At 39.3% G+C, this 26114-nt stretch overlaps 1 protein-coding gene and 2 pseudogenes across 1 annotated transcript in view; all 3 read left to right on the forward strand.

Moving 5' to 3' along the window:
* The window catches only part of LOC110562321 (zinc finger protein 120-like), a 38505-nt gene extending 25438 nt beyond the window's left edge, over window positions 1-13067 (forward strand). The window contains exons 2-3 of the mRNA XM_060380543.1: window positions 12677-12803; window positions 13003-13067. Of these exons, the coding sequence (XP_060236526.1) occupies window positions 12677-12803; window positions 13003-13067 (192 nt within the window). The remainder of the gene's footprint in view (window positions 1-12676; window positions 12804-13002) is intronic.
* A 1208-nt stretch (window positions 13068-14275) lies between these two features.
* On the forward strand, window positions 14276-20169 carry LOC132652868 (zinc finger protein 844-like; annotated as a pseudogene).
* LOC132653137 (translationally-controlled tumor protein-like) lies at window positions 14970-21684 on the forward strand (annotated as a pseudogene).
* Window positions 21685-26114: the final 4430 nt, after the last annotated feature.

The following is a 26114-nucleotide window of genomic DNA, read 5'->3' on the forward strand; positions in this document are numbered from 1 at the left end:
CCATTGTATGGTTTTGGCATCTTTGTCAAAAATCAGGTGTCCATAACTGTATGTGTTCATTTATGGGTCTTCTCTTCGATTCCAATGGTCCACTATTTTGTTTCTATGCCAGTACCATGTGGTTTTTATTACTGTTGCTCTGTAGTACAGCTTGAGATCAGGGATGGTAGTAGCTCCAGATGATCGGTTGTTGTACAAGTTCATTTTGGCAATTCTGGGTCTTTTGTTTTTCCATATGAAGTTGAGAATTTTTCTTTCAAGTTCTGTAAAGAATTGTGTTGGTATTTTGATGGTAGATTGCTTTTGGTAAGATGGCCATTTTTACTATGTTAATCCTGCCAAGCCATGAGCATGGGAGATCTTTCCATCTTCTGATATCTTCTTTAATTTCTTTCTTCAGAGACTTGAAGTTTTTATCAAACAGGTCTTTCACTTGCTTGGTTAGAGTCACATGAAGATACTTTATGTTACTAGTGGCTATTGTGAAGGATGTTGTTTCCCTTATTTGTTTCTTGGCCCTTTTGTCTTTGGTATACAGGAGGGCTTCTGATTTTTTTTTTTTGAGTTAATTTTTGTAGCCAGCCATTTTGCTGAAGGTGTTCAGCTGTAGGCGTTCATTGGATACATTTTTGAAGTCACACATGTAGACTATCATATCATCTGCAAATAGTGATACTTTGACTTCTTCCTTTCCAATTTGTAGCTCCTTAATCTCCTTTAGTTGTCTTATTGCTTCAGCTAAGAGTTCAAGTACTATGTTCAAGACATATGGAGAGATGGGCAGCCTTGCCTTGTCTCTGATTTCAGTGAGATTGATTTAAGTTTCTCTCCATTTATATTTGATGTTAGCTATAGGCTTGCTGTATATTGTCTTTACTGTGTTTAAGTATGTGCCTTGTATACCTGATCTCTGTAAGACTTTAAACATGAATGGGTGTTGGATTTTGTCAAATGCTGTTTTGGCATCTAAGGAGATGATCATGTGGTTTTTCTCCTTCAGTTTGTTTATGTGGTGGATTACAGTAATGGATTTCTATATATTGAAACACCTCTGCACGCCTGGGATGAAGCCTACTTGATCATGGTGGATGATATCTTTTATGTGTTCTTGGATTCGGTTTGCCAATATTTTATTGAGTATTTTTGCATCAGTGTTCATAATAGAGATAAGTCTGAACTTTTCTTTTTTTGGCTGGGTCTTTGTGTGGTTTAGGTAACATGGTGACTGTGGCTTCATACACTGAGTTTGGTAGTGTTTCTTCTGTTTCTATTTTGTGCAATAGTTTGAAGAGAATTGGAGTTAGCTCTTCTCTGAAGGTCTGGTAGAATTCTGCACTGAAACCATCTGGCCCTGGGCTTTTTTTGGATGGGACACTTTTGATGACGACCTGTATTTCCTTGTGGCATATAGGACTATTCAATCTTTTTACCTGATTTTGACTTAATTTTGGTAAATGGATTCTGTCAAGAAAATTGTCCGTTTCCTTTAGATTTTCAAATTTTCTGGCATATAGGCTTTTATAGTACGATCTACTGATTGTTTGGATTTTCTCAGTGTCTGTTGTTATGTCCCCCTTGCATTTTTGATTTTGCTGATTTAGATAGTGCCTCTCTGCCTTTTAGTTAGTTTGGCTAAGGGTTTATCTACCTTGATGATTTTCTCAAAGAACCAGCTCTTGGTTTCATTGGTTCTTTGAATTGTTTTGTTTGTTTCTAATTTATTGATTTATGATGACTTCTATTTTTTATTTTGGTTATTTCCAGCCGTCTACTCCTCTTGGGTATAAATGCTTTCCTTCCTTCTTTCTTTCTTTCTTTCTTTCTTTCTTTCTTTCTTTCTTTCTGGACCTTCAGGTGGGTCATTAAGTTGCTTGTATGAGATGTTTCAAATTTCTTCTTAAAAGCACTTAGTGCTATGAATTTTCCTCTTAGCACTGCTTTCATTGTGTTCTATAAGTTTATGTAAGTTATGCCTTCATTTTCATTGAATTCTAGGAAGTCTTTAATTTCTTTCTTTCTTCCCTATCGCAGCTGTCATTGAGTAGGGAATTGTTCAGTTTCCATGTGTGTGTAGGCTTTTTGCTATTTATTTTGTTGTTGAGGTCCAACTTTATTCCATGGTGGTCAGATAGAATGCAAGGGATTATTTCAATCTTCTTGTATCTGCTGAGCCTTGCTTTTTACCAACTATATGGTCTATTTTGCCAAAGGGTCCACGAGGTGCTGAGAAGAATGTATAGTCTTTTGAATTTGGGTGAAAAGTTCTGTAGACATCTATTAGGTCCATTTGATTTAGGACCTCTGTAAGTGCCATCATTTCCCTCTTTAGCTTCAATCTAGATGATCTGTGCCTTGGTGAGAGTAGGGTGTTGAAGTCTCCTACTATTAAGGTGCTGGGACCCATGTGGGATTTAGGCTTTAATAACATTTCATTTAAAAATGTAGGCATTCTTGTATTTGGGTCATAGATGTTCAGAATTGTGATGTCCTTTTGGTGGATTTTTCCTCTGATGAGAAAGAAGTGCCACTCCTCATCATTTTTTATTAATTTTGGTTAAAAGTCTATTTTATTAGATATTAGGATACCTACCCCAACTTGGTTTCTGGGTCCATTTGCTTGAAAAACATTTTTCCAGCCCTTTACTCTGAGGTAGTATTTATCTTTGTCTCAGAGATGTGTTTCTTGGATGCAGCAGAATGTTGGACTTTCTGTAACCATTCTGTTAGTCTGTGTCTTTTTATTGGAGAGTTGAGTCCATGGATGTTGATAGATAATTAATGACCAATGAATGTTAGTTCCTTTTATTGTGGAGTTGGTGGTGTTACTGTGATTCATTGCTTGTTTTCTTTTAATCTTTGTTGTGAAAGTTATCTATATCCTATGTTTTTTTTTGGGTGTAGTTGTTTTCGTTGGATTGGAGATTTCCTGTTCTGTACGCTTCTTATATGTTTATGGGCATCTTTCTTTAAGTTGGGAAAATTTTCTTCTGTGATTTTCTTAAAAATATTTTCTGGACCTTGGAGCCTGGAATCTTCATTTTTATGTATTGCTATTATTCTTAAATTCCGTGTTTTCGTGGCATCTTTTCATGGAGTCCTTGATTTCTTAGATGTTTTGTGTTTGGGACTTTTCTGATTTTACTTTTTCTTTGAGAGAAGTATCAATTTCAGCAAGTGTATCTTCAGCACCTGAGATTCTTTCTTCCATCTCTTGTATTTTATTGGTGATGCATACCTTTGTGGTTCTTGATATTTTTTTCTAAGTTCTCCAGCTCCAGGGTTTTCTCTGTATTTTCTTTATTGATTCTAATTCTGTTTTCATGCCTTGCACTATTTCCTTCATCTGTTTGAATGTGGAGTCTTGTCTTCCAATGATGGCTTTTATTTTTTGTTTGTTTCCTCACTATATGCCACTAATTGCACCTCTACTTGTGCAGCTGTATTTGTCTGTATTTCTTTGAGACCTTTTTTCATTTCCTCCCTATTTGCCTTCACTTCTGTTGCTATTTCTATGAGAGCTTTGTTTGTTTCCTCTTTATTTGCCTCCACTTGTGTGGCTATTTCTCTGTGAGATTTGTTCATTTCCTCTTTATCTGCCCCTAATAACTGGATAAGCATAGCTTTAAAGTAATTTTCTAGTGTTTCCAAAAAATTAAAATATCCATTAATTTTGGGGTTTGCTGGTAGAACCATGATTTCCTAATTTTTGTTGGGTGTTATCTTATGCTGACCTCTGACCATCTGCTCATCCATAACCTTCACTGTTTGTTCCTGGAGTCTGTACTTCAGACTGGGTCCGTCTTTCTCTGATGTCTGGAGTATTCTTCAGGAAGATGAGACAGGTCCAGTGGTTTGAGAGTATGGGTTGGTGTTTCAGCTGTACCTAAGGGAAGAAACGCTGTTGGCACAAAATCGCAATTGCTGGGGAGCAAGTGTGTGTGTATACGTATGTCTTTAAGGATATAATGCTAGAGAGTGTAGATACGTGAAATGGGGTGGGGAGCAGGCACAAGGGGGTTGCGAATGGTAGCATTGTTAGCAGGCATAATTTGTGGGCACAATGTGCCTACACCGATTCCCTGAATACCTCAGTGGTCCACAGTCCTGTCACACTGTTGTTCTGGTATTCAGATCTGTCTTGGTTCTAGGAGTTGATTGCCTGGACTTCACTGGTAGACCCACAGAGCAGGGCCTTCAATGTTGATAATGCTGTCCCAAAAATTCCTATGTTGCTGCAGAACTTGGGGCCAGGTATTACGGTCCACTGGGAGTCTAGCCACCACGGCAGAACTAGGAGGCCGCTGGCTCAGATGCCTTCTGGAAGGCCCTGGGGAGCTGCGGGCCTGATTGGGCTGGAGGAGCTACCAGCACTACGCTCTGTGCTAGTAGCTATGGGCACTGTGGGCTGGACTCTGCACTCTGTGCCTGATGCTGTGGGCTGCCTCTGCAGCCTCCACCTCCGCCTCCACCAAGGAGGGAGAAGGAGGCCTGTCCTGTGGAAATGCTGGGCGATTGAGTATTCTCTGTCTCAAATCTCAAGCAGGGAGTTCTGTGCTTGGAGTAGCTAGCACTGTGCTCTGTGCTAGGAGCTGTGTGCAATGCTGGCCTCCTCCACCGCCTTTGACTTCGCTGCCTCCGCTGCTGTCTACAGTGCCTCTGCCGCTGCCTCCGCCCATTAACGGGGAAGCACCTGGGAATTGAGTCCCCAAGAGAAGTCCATGGAGAAGTCCTGGATAGTCCTATTGGTCTCAGTTCAGGGTTTGTCTCCTTTCTCCCTGGAAGCCCCAATGTCATTGTTTTGGGTTCAGCTGCCCCTCCACTCACCAATTTTGGAGTTTCAGATCCTCTGCTCCTCAGATAAGGTGTGAGGTTTTTGCTGCCATCTTGGATTCCAGTAATTGCCTATGTTCTTTTATTGAGCAATTGAGTCCATTGATGTTGAGAGATATTAATAACCAATGATTGTTAATTCCTGATATTTTGATGTTGGTTGGTGATTTTCCCTCCATCCTTCTCTGTGTGTGTTTGTGTATGTGTGTGTGTGTGTGTGTGTTTGTCTCTATGAATCCCTTGGTTTTGTTACAATGGAGTTCTTTATTTCCTTTGTTTTCTTGGATGTAGTTACTCTCCTTGGGTTGGAGTTTTTTGTTTTTGTTTTTTCTAGTGTCTTCTGTAGGGCTGGACTTGTGCATATTGTTTAAATTTTGTTTTGTCATGGAATATCTTGTTTTCTCTAACTATGCTAATTGAATGTTTTATGGGGTATAGTAGTCTGGGTTGAAATCTGTGGTCTATTAAGGTCTGCAAGACATCTGCTCAGGCCCTACTGGCTTTGGGAGTCTGTGTTGAAAAGTCAGATGTGATTCTGATAAGATTGCCTTTGCATGTTACTTTTTCCCTAGCAGCTTTTAATATTTTTCTTTGTTCTGTATATTTAGTATTGATTATTATGTGGTTGGAGGATTTTCTTTTCTGGTCTAATGTATGTGGTGTTCTGTAAGCCTTTGGGAAATTTCTATTATTTTATTGAAAATATTTTCTGGGCCTTGGAGCGGGGAATTTTCTTTTTCTTCTATTCTTGTTATTCTATCTTTTCATAGTGTTCTTGATTTCTTGGATGTTTTCTGTCAGGAATTTTTTAGATTTAACATTTTCTTTGACAGATGTATCGATTTCAGTTGTTTCTTCTATGCCAGAGTTTTCTTCTTCCATCTTGTATTCTGTTGGTGATGCTTACCTGTGTAGATCTTGTTTTCTTAAAGTTGCCCATCTCCAGGATTTTCTCAGTTTATGTTTCCTTTATTATTTGTATTTTCAGGTCTTGAACCATTTTATTCATTTTCTTAATATGTTTGTATTTTCCTGTATTTTTAAAGTGATTTATTCATTTCCTTTTTAAAGGCCTCTGTCTAATTGTAATTTTCTGTATTTCTTTAAAGATATCTTGTTTTCTCTTTAAAGGCCTGTATCATCTTCATAAAAATAGATTTAAAATTTAAAATTTTCTCTTTTTTTTCTTTTTTCTTTTTCTTTTTTGTTATGTTAGGGTATCCAGGGCTGCTTGCAGTGGGATAACTGGGTTCTGGTGTTGCCGTATTGCTCTGGCTTTTCTTGTTGTGTTCATCTACTAGCCTTTAGCAATCTGGTTGTCTCTGGCATTGGCTGGTTGTTCCTGATGCCTGCTAGATTTCTCCAGGGTATGGGAAGAGCCCTGGGCAGGAGGCTGGATGTTCCTGTACCAGGCTTCCTTGAGTTAATGTATATGGTTGTGGACTGGTGGCTGGATCTCACAGAATAGCTGTGGCTCTCCTAAGGTGGCCATGTCCCAGCTGGACCCACAGGCAAGAAATTGGAATGGGTGTGTCTTACCAGTATGATCCTGATGATGAACAGGTCTCCTCAGAAACCCAGGAGTCCTCCTCATGCCAGGGGATCTCCTGGAGTCAGCAGCCTTGCCACTAGCTTAGTCAATCAGTAGTCACTGAGCTTCAGCTGCCAAGACACCATGTGCACTGGACCAGTCTCATTTAGGAGTGAAATCATGTATCCTCCTGAGGTCTTCCAGATCTCCTCAGTAAAAAGTGTAGAGCCTAGGATTGGAGGCTGGGACCATTTCCCAGGATCCTGGAAGGTGTGTTACCAGAGGCTGGAAACTTGCATCCTTGAACCCAGGAGCTTTCTTAGGGACAGTGGCCAGATGCCGGAACCACTCATTCCTGGTACCTGTGGGCTGTCCTCTCACCTGTAAAACACAGACACTGGGCAGTCCACAACATGGCTTCTTGCTCGCTTCCTCGCTCCATAGTCACTATAGTCCTGCTATTCAAAAACCTCTTGTGCTGGGGGGAGTAATCTTGGGTATCTGGTTTTGGTTTTTAAATTTTTTTCTCACATATTATAGTCTCTCTTCTAATTAGGTTAAGTTGTCAACAGTCCTGAGGGAGCCTCAACTGAGAGTGTGTCCTCATCAGAATGGTTATTTGCTTGATCTGTGAGAGATTGTGTTGATTGATGATATGGGAGGGCTCTTTCACTGAGGGTGGCAATATCTATCCCTAAGAAGGTGGGCCTAGGCTGGATAAGAGAGCTATCTGAGCATGAGACAGTGACCAAGCAAAAGAGCAAACCAGGAAACAGTGTTTGCCCATGGATTTTGCATTTATTTTCTAGCTTGAATTTTTATTCTAAGCTCCCAAAATGACAGAATGTGATCTGACAGAACCAGCCAGATAAACCTATTCATTACTTAAGACGCTTTTGGTTTGAGGATTTAATCACAGGAGCAGAGAAGTTAATTACAACAGCAACAAGAAAATAGTATATAGTAAGTGACTGTTCTGCAGGAGATAACCTGGGAATGTTATCTTTTGGAGGAATGTTGAAAATATCAGGACTTTAGATGGCAAAAAGTATAGAAAGCTGTATACAACTTAATCTGCTGTTATAGTAAGACCTGGAAGATTAGATTGTTAAGAGTAATGCAGAAAGAAGAAATCCTGGTCACAAGATTTCAATGGACAATAGAATCCATGAAATGTTACGCTAGAGGTCATTTGTATGATATTTTGGCCCAAAATATCTGGCATTCTACCCATGCCCTGAGACATTAGGTAAGGCAGAATTAAAAAAATAATGGGCATAAACATAATAAAGCCTATGTCAGCAAGTCAACAACCAACAGCCAATATCAAATTAAATGGAGAGAAACTCAAAGCAATTCCACTAAAATCAGGGACAAGACAAGCCTGCCCACTCACTCCACATCTCTTCAATATATTACTTGATATTCGAGCAGTAAGACAACTAAAGGAGATCTGGGGGATACAAATTGGAAAGGAAGAAGTTGAAGTTTCCCTCTTCAGAGATGATATTATAGAATATATAAGTAACCCCCAAAGTTCAACCAGAAAACTCCTACAGCTGATAAACACCTTCAGCAAAGTGGCTGTATACAAATTAAATACAAAAAGTCAGTAGCTTTCCTTTATACAAATGATAAGTGGCTGAGAAAGAAATTAGGGAAACAACACCTTTCACGATAACCACAAATGATATAAACTATCTTGGTGTAACTCTAACCAAGCAAGTGAAAGACCTTTATGACAAGAGCTTCAAGTATCTGAAAGAAGAAACTAAAAACAGTAGAAGATGGAAAGATTCCCATGCTCATGGATCAGTAGGATTAACATCTTTCCAAAACAATCTATAGGTACAATGCAATTCCCATCAAAATACCAACACAATTTTTTACAGACCTTGAAAGAACAATTCTCACCTTTAAATGGAAAAACAAAAAACCCATATTAGCTAAAACAATCCTATATGATAAAAGATTTTCTGTAGGTATCTACATTCCTGACTTCAAGCTATAAGACAGAGCAAGTAAACACTACATGATACTGGCATGAAAACAGACTGGTTGATCAATGGAATTGAATAGAAGACCCAGAAATCCACATACCTGTGGATACTTGATTTTTGACAAAGAGGCCAGAAACATACAATGGAAAAAAGAAAGCATCTTCAACAAATGGTGCTGGTCTAACTGGATGTCTACATGTAGAAATGCAAATGGATTCATATTTATCACTCTGTATAAAACTCAAGTCCAAGTGGATCAAAGACCTCAACATAAAACTATAAGCACTAAATCTATTAGAAGAAAAAATGAGAACCAGCCTTGAACTCATTAGCACAGGAGATAACTTCCTAAACAAAACACCAACAAGTGAGGCTCTAAGATCAACAGTTAATAAATGGAACCTCATGAAACTGAAAAAATTCTATAAGGCAATTCTTCTGTTAACAGAAGAAAATGGCAGCCAACTGATTGGCAAATGATCTCCGCTAACCCTACATCTGATAAAGTCCCCAAAATATGTAAATATCTCAAGTAATTAAATAACGTACCAAATAAACCAATTAAAAATGAGGTACAGAGCTAACAGAATTTTTAGTAGAGGAATCTCTAATGGCAGAAAAGCACTTAATGAGACTCTCAGCATCATTAGCCTTCAGGGAAAGGAAATGCAAGTCAAAACAACTTCAAGATTCCATCTTACATCTGTCAGAATGTGTAATATCAAAAACTCAAGTGACAGCACATGCTGGCAAGTATGTGGAGAAAAAAGAACCTTCCTCCGTTGCTGGTGGGAGTGCAAAATTGTACAACCACTATGGAAATCAATCTAGCCCTTTCTCAAAAAATTGGAAATAGTACTACCTCAAGTCCCAGCTATCCCTCTTCTGGGTATAAAAGACCCCAGAAGATGCTCCTCCATACAACAAAGACATTTGCTCAACTATGCTCATAGCAGCTTTATTAATAATAGCAAGAAACAGGAAACAACCCATATTTCCCTCACCTGCAGATGGATAAAGAAACTGTGGTTCATTAACAGAATGGAATTCTACTCAGCTATTAAAAACTAGGAAATTGTGAAATTTGCAGGCAAATGTACAGAACTAGAAAGGATCATCCTGGGTGAGGGAACCCAGACTCAGAAAGACACACATTATGTACTCACTTATAAGCAGATATTAGGTATATATTACATGGTAATCATAGTACAATTCAGAGCTCCAAAGAAGCTAAGTAAAAAAGGAGGGCCCAAGGGAGGCCCTCTTTGAATTTCACTCAGGTGGGGAAATTGACAGTGGAAGGAGAAAGGGAACTGGATAGGAGAGTGTATGGGGAGGGAAGGGAGTGGAGGGGGATCAGACGTGGAGAGAGTTCAGAGGGTAGGTTAGAGGGCTTGGAGAGAAAAGGGAATCCAAAGGTGGGGGTATCACTGAGACAAGCTAGAGACCTGTGACAGGGTAGGTTATAGGGAGGATATGGGGGTGTCTCTAGCTGAGCTTCTTAACAGCAGAGTATACAGAGGCTTAGGCCATCTTCTAGCCAGGCTGGAATTATGGTAATGGGAGGGGAACATCAATCTACCTACAAAACCTTCAGCCAAAAATTTACCCTGCCTACAAGATGTGCAGAGATAAAGATAGAGACTTTCAGAATGTCCTTCCAGTGTCTGGCCCAATTTGAGAACCACCATGCCATGAGAGAGAGCCATCCCTCAATACCATTAACAATACTCTGTTAGTGTTTACGGACATATGCAAATATTTTCATCTGTCCATTGGTAACTGTTTAAGCATACATTCCTTTTTAGTAAGATCTTATTAATGAAATACATTAAACTGGGAACCTCTGGTTCTTGGAAGATGAATACAGAACTGGAGTGGATGTATACTTTATTTTAGGAATTTTAGTAAAGACCTCTTAGTTCTTTTTTTTTAAAGATTTATTTATTATTTATACAACATACAGACTACATATGTTCCTACACGCCAGAAGAAGGTGCCATATCAGACTATAATGGTTGTGAGCCACCATGTGGTTGCTGGGAATTGAACTCAGGACCTTTGGAGGAACAGCCAGTGTTCTTAATCTCTGAGCCATCTCTCCAGCCCACCTCTTAGTTCTTACTGTATTTTTTGTTTGGTTTATTTTTGAAGTGGTAACAGGGTCTTAATGTGTACCTCTGGATGCTTTAGCACTCATTCCATAAAACAAGCTGGCATCCACCTCAATGAGATATTTCTGCCTGTCTCTAAGTACAGGGGTTAAAGGCATGAGCCAATAGACTAGCTTGTCCATTGCGTTTTGTAGTTAGTAAACTGTTACTACAATCTCTCTGATGTATGTGCGGTACTATTGCTAGTACTGTTTGCTTGTCTCTTTGTCTTTATGTTTGTTAATTATTTAAGAGTACAGATTCTGGCTATTATGAATAAAGCTGCTGTGAACATGGTTGAGCAAATGTCCTTGATGTATACTTGAGCATATTTTGGATATATGCCTAGGAGTGGTATAGCTGGATTTATTACTAATTGTCTGATAAAGCACCGGATTGATTTCCAAAGTGGTTGGACAAGTTTACATTCCCAACAGTGGAGTAGGGTACCTCTTTCTCCACATCCTCTCCAGCATGTGTTGTCACTTGAGTTTTGGATCTTAACCATTCTGATGGGTATAAGGTCAAACTCAGGGTAGTTTTGATTTCCATCTCTCTGATGACTCAGGACATTGAGCATTTCTTTAACTGTTTCTCTGCCATTCTATATTTCTCTACAGAGAATTCTCGGTTTAGTTCTTTACCACATTTTTTAATCGGATTACTTGATTTGTTGCTTTTTAACTTCTTAAGTTCTTTATATATTCTGGGTATTAGCCCTCCGTCAGATATAGGGTTGGTGAAGAATCTTTCCCAGTCTGTAGGCTGTCGTTTTGTTCTGAGGATAGTGTCTTTGGCTTTACAGAAGCTTTTCAGTTTCATGAGGTCCCATTTATTGATTGTTGCTATAGAGCCTGTGCTGTTGGTGTTCTGTTCAGGAAGTTGTCTCCTATGCCAAGTTCAAGACTCTTCCCCACTTTTCTTTCTAACTGATTTAATGTATGTGTTTTTATGTTGAGGTCTTTGATCGACTTGGACTTTAGTTTTGTGCAGAGTGATAAGTATGGATCTATTTGTATTTTTCTACATGTAGACATCCAGGAAAAAACCCAAATGCCCCTCAGCTGAGGAATGGATACAGAAAATGTGGTGGTACATTTACACAATGGAATACTGCTCAGCAATTAAAAACAAGGAAATCATGAAATTTGCAGATAAATGGTGGGGTCTAGAATGATCATCCTGGTGAGGTATCCCAGAAGCAGAAAGACACATAAGGTATATACTCACTTATAAGTGGATTCTAGACCTAAAAGATAGGATATACATTCTAAAATCTGTACACCTAAAGAAGCTAAGCAAGAAGGAGGACCCTGGGTAAAATTATCAGTCCTCACTCAGAAAGACAAATGGGATGGACATTGGAAGAAGGAGAAAACAGTAAACAGGACAGGAGCCTAACACAGAGGGCCTCTGAAAGACTCTACCCAGCAGTTTATCAAAGCAGATGCTGAGACTCCTAACCAAACTTTGGGAGGAGTGCAGGGAATCCTATGAAAGAAAGGGGAGATAGTGGGATCTGGAGAGGACAGCAGCTCTACAAGACGAGCAACAGAACCAAAAAATCTGTGTCCAGGGGTCTTTTGTGAGACTGATACTCCAATCAAGGACCATTTATGGGCATAATCTAGAACCCTTACTCAGATGTAGCCCATGGCACCTCAGTCTCCAAGTGGGTTCCCCAGTCAGGGGAACAGGAACTGTCTCTGACATGAACTCTGTGGCTGGCTCTTTGATCACCTCCCCCTAAGGGTAGAGCAGCCTTGCCAGGCCACAGAGGAGGACAGTGCAGTCAGTCCAGATGAGACCTGATAAGCTAGTGTCAGATGGAAGGGGAGGAGGTCCTTCCATATTAGTGGACTTGGAGAGGGTCATGGGAAGAGATGAGGGAGGGTGGGTTTGGGAATGAATGAGGGGGCTACAGCTGGGATATAAAATGAATAAACTATAATTGATATAAAAATTAAAATTTAATTAAAAAGGACAGAAATTACTGAGGTGAACCTCATTACTAAGTTTCCTTCTAAAATGACTTGTTAATTATGGTTGAATCTCTGTGTGGGGGTAGCACCAGGATCATATGAATATATTGTCAATAAAGTTTCAAGTCCAATGTTGTCCTTATCATTCATTCTATTTTACACATGTTTGTGATAATTTAGGATGGAGTGACCTATGATGATGTGCATGTGAACTTCACCCAGGAAGAGTGGGCTTTGCTGGATCCTTCCCAGAAGAATCTCTACAAAGATGTGATGCTGGAGACCTACAGGAATCTCACTGCTATAGGTAAGACTGTGATTTTTCCTTAACCTTTCAAAATTAAGGGGTAACGTTATTTGTTATTGATGCTCTTCTCTAATTTCAGTGTAAAAAGAGGAAAATGAGGTGAATTAATTTGGCATGGTTTTAAGGTTCACTGAAGACAGTAACTTAAGTTTTGCATAATTTCCAGTAACATATATACTTTTGTGGTACTGTATTTTAGGCTATAATTGGGAAGACCACAATATTGAAGAACACTGTCAAAGTTCTAGAAGACATCCAAGGTAATTTTGTGTGCAAGCTGATAAAAATATGACTCTGAAGAATTTTTAAGGAACAGCAACAGTGTAAACAAGCACATCTTTAAGTGTATTGATGATTATTAAATTCTCATAACTCCATGTATCTCAATGTCAGGTTTTTATTTTTAATTTATATTTATGATTTATATTTGCAAGGCATTAATTTAAGAAAGAAGACATGGAGGCAATGTGTTAACAGATATTACCATTTGAACCATAGCCCCATTAAAGTTACGCTGTAGAACTGCCAATTCCTGCAAAACTATACTACACAGATATTGGAAAAGGTGTACATACATACTGAATAGGTGCTAAGTATATGTCAGAAACGTTCTAATAAGTATATAGTCCATAGTAAAGCTGGTGTTACTCATATATTTGTAGTGATGTTGCTAAGTTTAGTGAAAGAGGTAGTTAATGAGAGGTAAGAAGGTTGTGGAGAAATCGTAATCCCTATATTGCATATCTATGAGGAACAAAAAGTCAAAATCTGTGAATTTTTGTGAATTTTCTGTAAATGCAGTATGGAAATTCTTTATTTGTTATTCTTCCTTTCATATATATTATATCACAATAAGTAACAAGCCATGTATGAATGAGGGATATTGAAAGAAACAATTAAAAGATATGTAGTAGTCCACAGTTTCAGCAGTCTTTTGAATGTGATGTAAGTTAATTGGTTTTCCAACTTTATTGGGAATACATCAATAAGGTCACACTGGAGTAGGAATGTGCAAATTCTTTTTTTCCTGGTTCACTTAGGAAATGTAGTATGACCCACAATAGAGGAAAACCTGTATATACAATCAATGTGGTAAAGCTCTGAGGGCTTTCAGTTCTCTTCAAGTATATGAAACCCCTCATACAGGAAAAGGATGCTATAAGTGTGAGCCATGTAATTAATGCTCTTACCCTATCAGGTATCTTCAAAGATGAAAACCAACCCATAATGAAGGGGAATGCCATGAATGTAAACAACGTGATAAAACTTAAGATCGGATTGCTCTTTACAATTAGACCAAATTGTAAAATTAATTCATACAGATAAAAAGATTCATCAGTATAATAAATGTGGTAAAGCTTTCCCATGTGCCAATTATCTTCACAGGCATGAAAGACGTCATACTGAAAAGAAGGCCTCTGCATATACTCAACATGGTAGAGCCTTTGCATATCACATTCATCCTCAAAGGCATGAAACAATTCATACTGAAGAGAAACTATATGAGGATACTCAATATGGTGAAGCATTTGTACATCACAGTGATCTCCAAATACATAAAAGGACACATACTGGACAGAAATCCCATAAATGTAATCAATGTGGTAAAGCCTTTGCATGTCATGGTCATCTTCAAAGGCATGAAAGGATTCATACTGGAGAGAAACCTTACAAATGTAATCAATGTGATAAAGCCTTTGCATGTCAGAGTTATCTCCTAATTCATAAAAGAACACATACTGGAGAGAAACCCTATAAATGTAATCAGTGTGGTAAAGCCTTTGCATGTCAGAGTGCTGTTCAAAGGCATGAAAGAATTCATACTGGAGAGAAACCTTATGAATGTAATCAATGTACAAAAGCTTTTTCATGTCACAGCAATCTTCAAAAGCATAAAAGAATTCATAGTGGAGAGAAACCCTACAAATGTAATCAATGTGGTAAAGCCTTTGCACGTCACAGTTATCTCCTAATTCATAAAAGAACACATACTGGAGAGAAACCCTATGAATGTAACCAATGTCAGAAAGCCTTTGCATGTAACAGTGATCTCCTAATACATAAAAGAACACATACTGGAGAGAAACCCTATAAATGCAACCAATGTGGTAAAGCCTTTGCGTATCACTGTAGTATCCGAATACATAAAAGAACACATACGTGAGAAACCCTATGAATGTAACCAATGTGGGAAAGCCTTTGTATGTGACAGTGATCTCCTAATACATAAAAGAATACATACTGGGGTGAAACCCTATGAATGCAAACCATGTGGTAAAGCCTTTGTATATCCCAATAGTCTCTGATTACATAAAAGAACACATACTAGAGAGAAACCATATAAATGTAATCAGTGTGGTAAAGGCTTTTCAAGTCAGAGTTATCTCCTAATTCATAAAAGAACACATACTAGAGAGAAAAACCTATAAATGTAATAAGTGTGTGCAAGCCTTTTCCTGTTACAGTCAATTTCAAAGGCATAAAAGAATTCATAGCAGAGAGAAACATTACAAATGCAATTAATGTGGTAAAACCTTTGCATGTCACAGTTGTCTCCTAATACATAGAAGAATGCATTCTGGAGAGAAACAAGGATACAAGCCATGTATGCGTAAGAGGTATTGAAAGATGCAATGTTCCTCTCTTTCTGCCAGAACAATTAAAAGATATGTAGTAGTCCCCAGGTAGAGTAGACTTATTGAATGTAATACAACATTTTTGGAAATATATCAACAAGACCACACTGTAGAAAATTCATATGAGTACTTAGAATGTGGAAATTATGCTGTCTGTACTGATTCACTTTACTAATGTAGCATAACCCACATAATAAGAAAATTTATGAATGCAATCAATATGGTGAAGTTCTGAGTTCTTCTAGTTATCTTCAAATATGTGAAAAAAAACCTCATATAGGAAAAGGATACTGTAAATGTGAACCATAATAAATGCTCTTACCATCACAGGCATCTTCTGAGAAGAAAAACAACCCATGATGAAGGGGAACACCGTGAATGTAAACAGTGCATAAACTATAGGATCTGATTCATCTTTACAATTAGACCAAATTGTAAAATGAATTCATACAGATTAAAAATTCATCAGTGTAATAAATGTGGCAAAGCTTTTACATGTGCCAGTTATATTCACAGGCATGAAAGACATTGTACTGAAAAGGTATGCTCTGAATATACTCAATGTAGTAAAGCCTTTACATACTACACTCATCCTAAAAGGCATGAAAAAATGTATACTGGAGAGGAACTTTATAAAATGTATTCAATGTGATAAAGCCTTTTACTACATAGTACTGTCCTAATACTTAAAAGAACACATACTGGAGGGAAACCTTATGTATGGAACAATGTGGTAAAGCCTTTGTATATCATCATAGTTTCCAGCAACATTAAACACACACACATACACACAAAAGGAGAGAAACTTACAAATGCAATCAATCTGGTAGAGTTTTTTCACAGCACATTCCTCTCTAAATGCATAAAACAACTTATATTGGAGAGAAGTCATATGAATGTAATTTTTGTGGTAAAGCCTTTTCAAGTCACAATCATCTTCCAGTACATAAAAGACTTTCATACTGGAGGGAAACTTTAGAAATGCAATTAATGTGATAAAGCCTTTCATATTACAATAGTCTTTAAATGCACGAAGGAATTCATACTGTGGAGACACCATACATATATAAATCCATTTTGATAAAATGTACTATGTAAAGTAAAGCCATACTGTCTGGCTTTAAGTAAAATATATAGTAAAGCCTTTGTTTCTAGCTTTGAGTGAAAAAGCCAGAAAAGCCTTTGCTAAGTTTGGATTTATCAGTAGAGCCTGAGAAATTGTCTTGAGGTTGTTTGAGCCTTGAAGAAATGTCTTTCTGGAGAATTGGCACTTGGTGCTACATGGAAGCTTGTAGCTGTACTGAACTTGGTCCTATGATGCTCCTGGCAAGCATGGAGTTCTTACTTTTGGGTTGACTGCTCTCACGGGCAGCAAAGAAAAGATAACTTTGGTAGTTGGAACTTTTCTAGCCCCAGTTAATCTTGAATATGTTTGAATAAAGTAACTGGAGATGTTTGGGTGTCTGTCATTTACAAGAAGACTGAACCCTAATGTAACTTTGGATAATGAAAGCTTAGCATTTTGGTGAGCTTATCTCTCTACTGTGGCACCTATGAACAACATAAAACAATAATAAAGCCTTTTCGAATACATAAAGGAACACATAGTGGAGAGAAACTATAAATATGATCACTGTGATAAAGCCTTTGCTTATCACAGTCATCTTCAAAGGCACAAAAGAATTCATACTGTGAAGAAAGCCTATAATGGTACTAAATATGGTGAAGCCTGTGGAAGTCACAGTAGTATCCAATCACATAAAAGAACTCATACTAGAAAGAAACCTTATGAATATAATCAAAGTTGTAAAACCTTTGCATATCATGGTTATCTTTGAATACATAAAACAAAACAAACAAACAAACAAACAAAAAAACTCATACTGGAGAGAAACCTTATAAACATAATGTGATGCAGCTTTTTCACAACATAGTCTCTAAATGCATAACAGAAGACATACTGAGTTCCAGGTTGGCAAGTAAAGTCAGTAGCCCACAGCTAGAAGCAATGGAGCCCAAACTCTTCTTGACTGAGCCTCAATGTCATCTACTTTGCCCAGACTCCCTGGGCTCAGCCATAGCTGCTACGCTTCTGCTCTTCTTATGCCCCTGGCGTGAGGACCTTGGACTTCTCAGTGTTCTGTCAGCAGAGCCATGGAAATGAAGGCACCATCCATGTCTTAGGATCTCTGCTCCCTATGGCTACGTCACAGCCAGTGAACTGGCTTGAAAAAATAGGCCTTTAGATCAGCAATGCTCTAGTCTTTTCCCAGGAAGAAGGAAAAAATGGCCAGAGTAGAGGAAGAGCTAGTAGTCAATAGTTTATGTCCTTCGGTTTATCTTTTTTTTTTTTTTCCAAGACAGGGTTTTTCTGGAATCTCAAAGATAGAATCAGTTAAATACTTTTCTTTTTTTTAAGTTAATTGATACACGGGCACCACTGTTTCTGAGATTTCAGAGACACATACAAACACACCATAGAAAAAAATATTGCAATGTATGTTTTGAACTATATGTTTTCTGTAGGGTCTGGAGAATGTTCCTAATAAATACTTTTCAATTAGTACCCACTGCTGCATACAGATGACAACATTTTCTACTCTCACATCTCCCTGGGAGTGACAATGTTTGTTTCTTGTAGAAATAATCAAATGAATCTCCACTGTGACACAGGACATGTCTTATTTAATACAATGATGCATTTTGCTTTGTCCCAGAAGAACAATACAATGGTGGACCAAGAATTGTAATATGTAATATACTGTATACAAGAGTCTATCATTTGCGATTTTGTGGAAGGCTGGAAACTGCTTCATGAAGAGACAAACCTGGACAGCTTGCAACCACCTTCATTAAGAATAGTTTAGCTGGTCAGATGAAAGGGGAGGAGGTCCTTCCCAATCAGTGGACTTGGAAAGGGGCAGGGAGGAGATGAGGGAGCGAGGGTGGGATTGTGAGGGAATAAGGGAACGGGATACAGCTGGGATAGAGAGTTAATAAAATGTAACTAATAATAAAAAAATTAAATTATAAAAACAGTTTAACCATAGTTTCTTTGAAATGCACTCACTAGATCCACAAGTCAAGCCATTCTATGAACCCCATGTTAAAAAAGAGATGAAGGGCAATTACCCCAAATAGTAGGCCTTCAGCTAGAGAGTAGTTAATACAAACCTTAGATGCAGTAGACTGAGACTCTGAGGACCCAAAATTCAGTGTGAAATGCACCTAGGTGCCCCAGAGGCATATTTGAAACAGAATGGCCAGTTTGTATAGCAATATGCCTGACTACACAGAAGCACTGAAGGCTGATAGAGTTCTAGAAGCAAGATGCTGAAGTAAAAAGAAAGTTTCTAAGCAGCACATGGTGGTGCATGCCTTTAATCTTAGCACACAGGGATAGAGAAGCAGGTATATCTTTGTGAGTTTAGAGACAGCCTGGTTTATAAATTGAGTCCAGGATAGCCATGGCACACAAGGAACCCTGTCTGGAAAAAACAAACAAATGGTACCCAGAAGGTACCATTGTGTCATTGTGTCTTCCTCCATTTTCAATATAGAAAGTTATCTTTTTAAATCTCAAAACTTTTCCCTAAGGACTTTACTTTCTTAGACCTAGCTTCCCTTCTAGACCTTACCAGTTCAGATTCTTGAGGCTTCTCTGTCTGTCTCTGGCTCCTGCTTCAGGGAGACATTTTTTTCTTCCTCCTTCACTGGATCCTGACACCTTCCTCACTCTGGGAAGTTATTGGGTCCACAAATGTTTGCTCCTCATACTGGTAAGAACCCTTTCTGAAAGGAATTTTGCTTTCTGCCTTTGCTAGCAAAGTCTGGCTTTGAGAAAGAGCGACTTTCTTTTTAACCTAAAAAAACTCCCTCTCGGGATTTGTATATATCAATTTTTGTTTTGCTGCAGCCTGCTGTGGGCCTTGCTGTTCTTCAGGGTGTCTGTACAATCAGAGTGGTACAATTAGGGAAAGGGGTAGACAGTGATAATGAACCATTCATTCTTTTTAGAAATATTTACTGGTAGTACCCCGTCAGGCCTACATTAGGGACACAGGCTACAGAACAAAGAGAAAGGACATGGATTCTGGTCTGGAAATCACAGTCAAGGAGAAGAGATGCTCAGTGGAAAAGTTCCTCATTTATTAAGTGACCCACCTTCTTATCTCGGTTTCTAGATTCTTACAGTGCAAACTCCACGGTGCCTTTGGCTTTAACTCCCATTAGCATTTCTTCTGCTCCCTTCTGACCTCAGCTGCACCTGTACCACCTCCCTCTCCCTGCCAACATGACAAGGATGATGGATGGATCCTCTGAGTCTGACTGTTGTAGTCTAAGTGTTGGCAGGATGGTTGGTATTTTCTGATTTCTGATAGATCCCATTGTTTATAGCTTTCCATCATGGTTCTTACTAGAAATCCTTTGTGTGTGTGTACATGTGTTTCCAGAGTATGTTTTATGCATGGTTTAATACAGTTAGACCATAAACATGATGTGAGAAACTTTCTGAGAAGGGCTCAATGACATGCAAAGGGAAAGGACTGTGAATTGTAGTCTGTCCTTTCAAATCTAACTACAGGAATGACAGAAGAGGAATTTTCACTGTTTTGGTTAAATCTAAACTTTCTTTTCCTCTTCTGTATGCAGTTTCTAGTTTCATGTCCCACATGCAGGCCACTGCAACTGCCCTCCTGGAGATACTGAGAAGTGGCATAGTCATTTAGGCAGTTCCCACACAACTGAATTTATAGTGTTTTGAAATCATTTCTCTTACATTATATATACACACAGCACAAAAAAACCCAAGGTTTTAACTTACTAAAAAAATCATCATTGCCCCCCATTTGTACAGAGATGACTACAATGAGCAATGAAAGGAGTAATCAAAATGGTATAAAAGTATGCACAGCAGCAGAGAGAATTTTCATGATTTGCTTTATTCTGCAGTGACATAAGCTACCACCCATATCATGTCCATCCAGAATATAACTGTTGTGCTTTTGTGCAATAGACAAGATGCTTTTTATCAATTCTTAGAAGTCTGCAGGACACGCCATTCATGCTGTCAACTCCCCCAGATCCTTTCAACAAATAATCCCTACAGGGACAAATGTCAACATATTAATTTATTAAATTAAAAACAAAAGCAGCATTTGGGCAAGGCACTTCCCTTCATTTTCTATCAGCACTCCAATTCTTGCTGAGTTTATAGCAACCCAGAGATCATGGAATACTACAGACATGTATTATGGTGACCAAATTGGGATAGTATCTCCCTGCAGTCACACTAACTAGACATGCTGATCCTAACTTCCAACTCTGTCCAGTTCTGGAAACTCTACAAAAATCCAAGTGCTTAGTAACAGAGCTCAGATGGGGTTCACATGAATAAGAAAATAAACCAGAGATATAAAAAATTTAGATTACCTTTTCCGCCAACTCCCCCCTACCCGGAGCACCGCTCCGGCTGCACCGCGCTCGTTCTGTGCTGTCAGCCTTGTGCCACCGTCCCCAGCCGCCACCATGATCATCTACCGGGACCTCGTCAGCCATGATGAGCTTTTCTCCAATATCTACAAGATCGGGAGATCGCGGACGGGCTGTGCCTGGAGGTGGAGGGCAAGATGGTCAGTAGGACAAAGGGTAACATCGATGACTTGCTTATTGGTGGAAATGCATCTGCCGAAGGCCTGGAGGGCGAAGGTACCGAAAGTACAGTAGTCACCGGTGTTGCTATTGTCATGTACCATCACTTAGAAGAAACCAGCTTCACAAAAGAAGCCTACAAAAAGTACATCAAAGATTACATGAAATCACTCAAAAGCAAACTTGAAGAACAGAAACTAGAAAGAGTAAAGGCTTTTATGGCTGGGGCTGCAGAGCAAATTAAGCACATCCTTGCTAACTTCAATAACCAGTTTTTTATTGGTGAAAACATGAATCTAGATGGTTTGGTTGCTCTCCTGGGCTACCGTGAAGATGGTGTGACTCTACTCATGATTTTCTTTAAGGATGGCTCAGAGATGGAAAAATGTTAACAAATTGGACCTATCACCTGTCACCGTAACTGGCTGCTGCTTACCATCCATTCAACACCAGGACTTAAGACAAAAGGGATTGATGTCATCTTGAGCTTTTATTTTGACCATGGTTTATTTGGAGTGGAGGCATTGTTTTTGTAAGAAAAAACATGTCATGTGGGTTGTCTAAAAATAAAATGCATTTAAATTAAAAAAAAATAAAATTCCTTGAAAAGACACTAGAGCTTAACCCAGTTTAATTCCAACCACATCAAACTGGTTTGTGGGTGTGTATGTATGTGTGTATGTATGTTTGGGGCAGGCTAAGAAAACATTTCACCTCTGGGCTACATCCCCTAAATATAAAACATAATTTGGCATTTGGGGGTAGTATTTCATGCACTCCAGGCTGGCCTCAAACTCATTATGTAGCTGAGGCTAACCTTTAATTTTTGATCTTCCTCCCTCTATCTGTTGAGTGCTAGAAGATGTATGCCACCATGACAGGCCAAATATAATTCTTAAAGTTATGAAATACACAAAAAGTTTTACCTTCAAAAAAGCATAGCTTCCATACAATCTGCCTGTGCTGTGTTGGTTTGGTTTGCTTTTTTTAAATGATTACAAGGTCCAGTGAGATGCCTCACTGGGTAAAGGCAGCAATTTTGGCTCTGGAACACATAAAGGTGGAAGGACAACCAACTCCACAGACCTGTCCGCTGACCTCCACACATACTTGCTTCCCCAGTAATGATAGTTACACTATTTTTAATTAAAAAGAAAACTGTTTCAAATGATGTCCAGGACCCTAGAAGACACATATCACAATTACTGAAGAACTGGTGGGTCTGATAGGGGCTCATTCTAGGTGTATAACCTCAAGAAAAGTTCTTAACCTCTTGGGGTGTGTTTCCTTCTCTGAAATGAAAATTACAAGCACTTGGCAGGAAGCCGGGAATGTCTCAAGACTCATTACCACACAAGGCTCTCCCATACCACTGGATCCATGTGTACCTGGCTAAGACTTCCGTCAGTCATATGCCTATTTCACCTTCTTTCTGTTAGAGAAACTAATTTAGCTGGGATTGTGGACATTGAACTGGAGTTACAGCAAAGAGAAGTGTTTTGAACAATGAGAAGGCAAACAGGTCTAGATATTTTTAAAGTTTATCTGCTTATGTTGCAACGTATCTTGATCTTAGCCAATTGCCATAAATGTGCAGTAGAAGTGCACATGGGTCTGCACAACCTTCAGATGCTGTTCTCCCCATGACTGTCTGTGGGCAAACATTGCATGTGTGTGAAAATCTCATTTCTTACCTGACTTTTAGACACAGGACCTTCTCGTGTCTTTAGTCCTGGATGAGGGCATTTTGGGAGAGGATAATCAGCCACTGTGCTTTATCTTGTTACCACCTGTATCAGAAGAAAATAGGATGTAGACAGCCTTAGGAGTATCCTTTTCACCTTCTGAACACCATTCACTCTGAGCCATCCTCAGCCTCTGCACCCAACTCTAAGTATTTATGTGCAAGAAATGGTGATCCCATACTCAGAAGTGAGCTGGGTCTTTTGAGTGCTTGAGAACATCTCAAGGGGAAGCTGTGATTTCACAGGTGCTCACAATCCTGGAAGGATCCCAGACTTCTGGTCCCCAACTGTTGGACCAGAATCTGCATTTTAGCAAGATCCTCAGAGACTCATGGAAATATTCAAGTTTAGCACTTTTTGTAACTAAGCGTAGGGTTGGCAAGATGGCTCAAAAGATAAAGGTGCTTGTTGCCAATGTTGGCAACCTGAGTTTGATCCCTAGAACCCACATGGTAGGAGAGGAATGAACTGCCCCAAGTTGTACACACACACACACACACACACACACACCTTGCTCACTTTCATTGCTCACTTTTGTCCTATTTTTTTGTGTGTGTATGTGTCTAGAAACAACTTTGTGAGGCACTGAGAAGTAGCAGGGGTCCCAAGGAGTCAATAGTAACTCCATAGGGAGGGCATCAAGTCCCCACATGCCAGCTCCCAGACACACTGACATCCAGAAGCCCTGGGCTATAGGAGGGGCCTTAGGGAATCATAGGGGCAGTGGCAGTCCTGCAGGACAGGAGCCAGCAGCATACTGTGAGGGATGCGCCAACCAGGGAGGTGCAGAGAGGATTTGATTTCTGTCTTTTATTAACTTGGAAATCTGAGGTGCTCATCTGTTTTCTCTCCTTCCTTCCTTTCAAACTTCCTCCCTTCCTATCTTTCTTTCTTTGGACTTTTCCCACTAGAAGCTGGAAGACATCCTATACCTATCAACTACATACAAGTAACTGATTATGCAGGGTCCACAATCTACTTAATTGTTTTGATGTTTCTCACCTAACCAAATAATGAGACATTTCATACTATTTATTCACTTTTGCATGAATTAGAAATAGGAACTTGAATGGCAACAGTCTCCAACATGAGAGTCTCTAGATGGGTCATGGTTGCTGAGGTCTTATGACAGACAGGCTGGGACAAGTACAGTTTTTGTAAAAAAGTAGTTACATGTCCTGCTTTTTTGTGACTCAGCTGTGGCTACTTCAAAGCCACATGCTTTTCCTTAAAGTCAGTTCCCAAATCTGAGACATATCCTGAATTCAAAACACTCTCTCAGCCCAATATAGATGACATTTGGATTGTCTACACATTAAGGCAGAAATGAAAGTTACTGAGGATACAAGGTGTCCCCAAAATGTTCAGAGTTCCTGGTATTAGATGCTATTCCTAAGGCCATAGTTTGCTTGCATTGAAATCTGCTGGACTAACATCAAACACTTCAGTCATGTGAGGAGGGGCAGAGGGGCCAATCAGAGGTAGAGAAAATGCTGCTGTCCTGAGAGAGGGACACAGGGAACAACTGGCTCAAAGATGGTGAGAAAATGCAGTTTGTTGGCACCCCTCCCAGCCAGGTACCATGGGATGCTGAGTGGCTGGCTTGACCTTTGCAATGAGAAGAAGTCAGATTGGGTTATTAGTCAGCAGAGGGGATCAATATTGATTCAGTGCTTCCTGAAGCTCAAAGGTCCTAAGGCTCAGGTGTCACAGAGTCCAGTTGTAACAAGGGTCACCTTCTCTGAGCCAGGAGACTTACTTTACAGAGAATAGAAAACCCACTGCTGGTGGCCAGCATCAGCTTCCACCCATGAGTCCTGAGGTCAGAGCTTCTCAAGGGAACACCTGCCCTAGGATCAACTGGCTCTTCTGAACCCTTCAAGCCTAAGGATTGTGCACTGTACTCATTATTCCAGAGTTCACATGAATCTACACACTTCCTGGGAAAAGGCAACACATGTGAAACAAAGCACCAAGTCTGTTTTGGATTAAATTCAACTTAACGTGTTGATTTAACTAGCAATGGTTAAGTTGCTATTCAAGCTGTGAGATTTAGAGTTCTAGCTCCTAGGTCTCGTTGAATTTCATCATATAATGACTACTAAAGTGGCAATGGAGCTATATGTGAAAATCAGCAATGGAAGGAACAGCATTCTCCACTGGTGCCAGTGGTAGTGACTATGGCAAGTTCCTGTGACTCTTTCTAGAAACAAGTTTCCAGGTCTGTGTGGACCTTCACACAATGGACCTGGTCTCTTGTTTCCTTTACTGATACTGTCTGAGAGCTTCTACCACATTTGCTTTACTTCAGCCTTATTAAAGGCTGCATAGAATTCTACCCAAGATGCCTCAGGATAGTCCTGTGTTGTTCCTATTCACAGACTCCTTAGAATCTGGGGCATTGTTTTTTTCCAAAAATGCTGAGGTGAACAGTCTCCCTACTTTCATTTTTATTGAATTCCTAACAGTGGACATATTGAGCCAAGAATGTACATTAAAACTTTATGAATATCATGTAACTACCCTTCAAAAAATTCAGCCAATTTCTACACTCATGGAAAGTAAGTCAGAACACCAGTTTTGGTTAACTGACTGCTTTGCTCTGAGTTATATTGTATTTTTGTTTGGTGGGATGAGTTTTAAAAGGATTGGCTAGAATATTTGACAAAATAAAGCGATATTATTGCCATGTTTTATAAATGTAAATCTCACTTCGTTTTCCATTTGGCCTTAATTGTTATAATGCTCAACATCAGCAGTCAACTTGAGATTAACAATCCAGGACTGAAACCCAGGATGGGCCTCTGGGCAAGTGGGGGAACTGTCTTGATGAGGAAGTGAAAAGACCTGTTCGCTTTGGGTAGCACCATTCTCTAGGCTAGAATCCTAGCCTGCATAAAAAGAAGGGCGTGAGCTGAGCATAAGTACTCATTACTCTCTTCTCCCTAAGTGTGGATGCAGCATAACCAGCTGCCTCAACTTCCTGATGCTGCTAGCTCCCAGCTATAGCAAACTGTGAGGCAAACCCCTTTCCTCTTGATTTGCTTTTCATCAAGAGTATTTTAACATAGTAATGGGAAAAGAAAGTAGATACTATAGAACTCTCTCTTTCTACCTCCTTTCCGTCCTTTCTTCCTTCCTTTCATTCTGGAATAGAGTCTCATGTAGTCTAAGCTGGCATAAAGAATCCTATGCAGCCAAATAGCACCTTGATTGTCTGACCCCCTGAGTGTGGAATCATAGGCATGTGCCATCATGATCAGTTTATGTGGTGCTGG

The sequence above is a fragment of the Meriones unguiculatus genome, chromosome 3, assembly GCF_030254825.1.
Source record: "Meriones unguiculatus strain TT.TT164.6M chromosome 3, Bangor_MerUng_6.1, whole genome shotgun sequence".
In the NCBI taxonomy this organism is placed as follows: Eukaryota; Metazoa; Chordata; class Mammalia; order Rodentia; family Muridae; genus Meriones; species Meriones unguiculatus.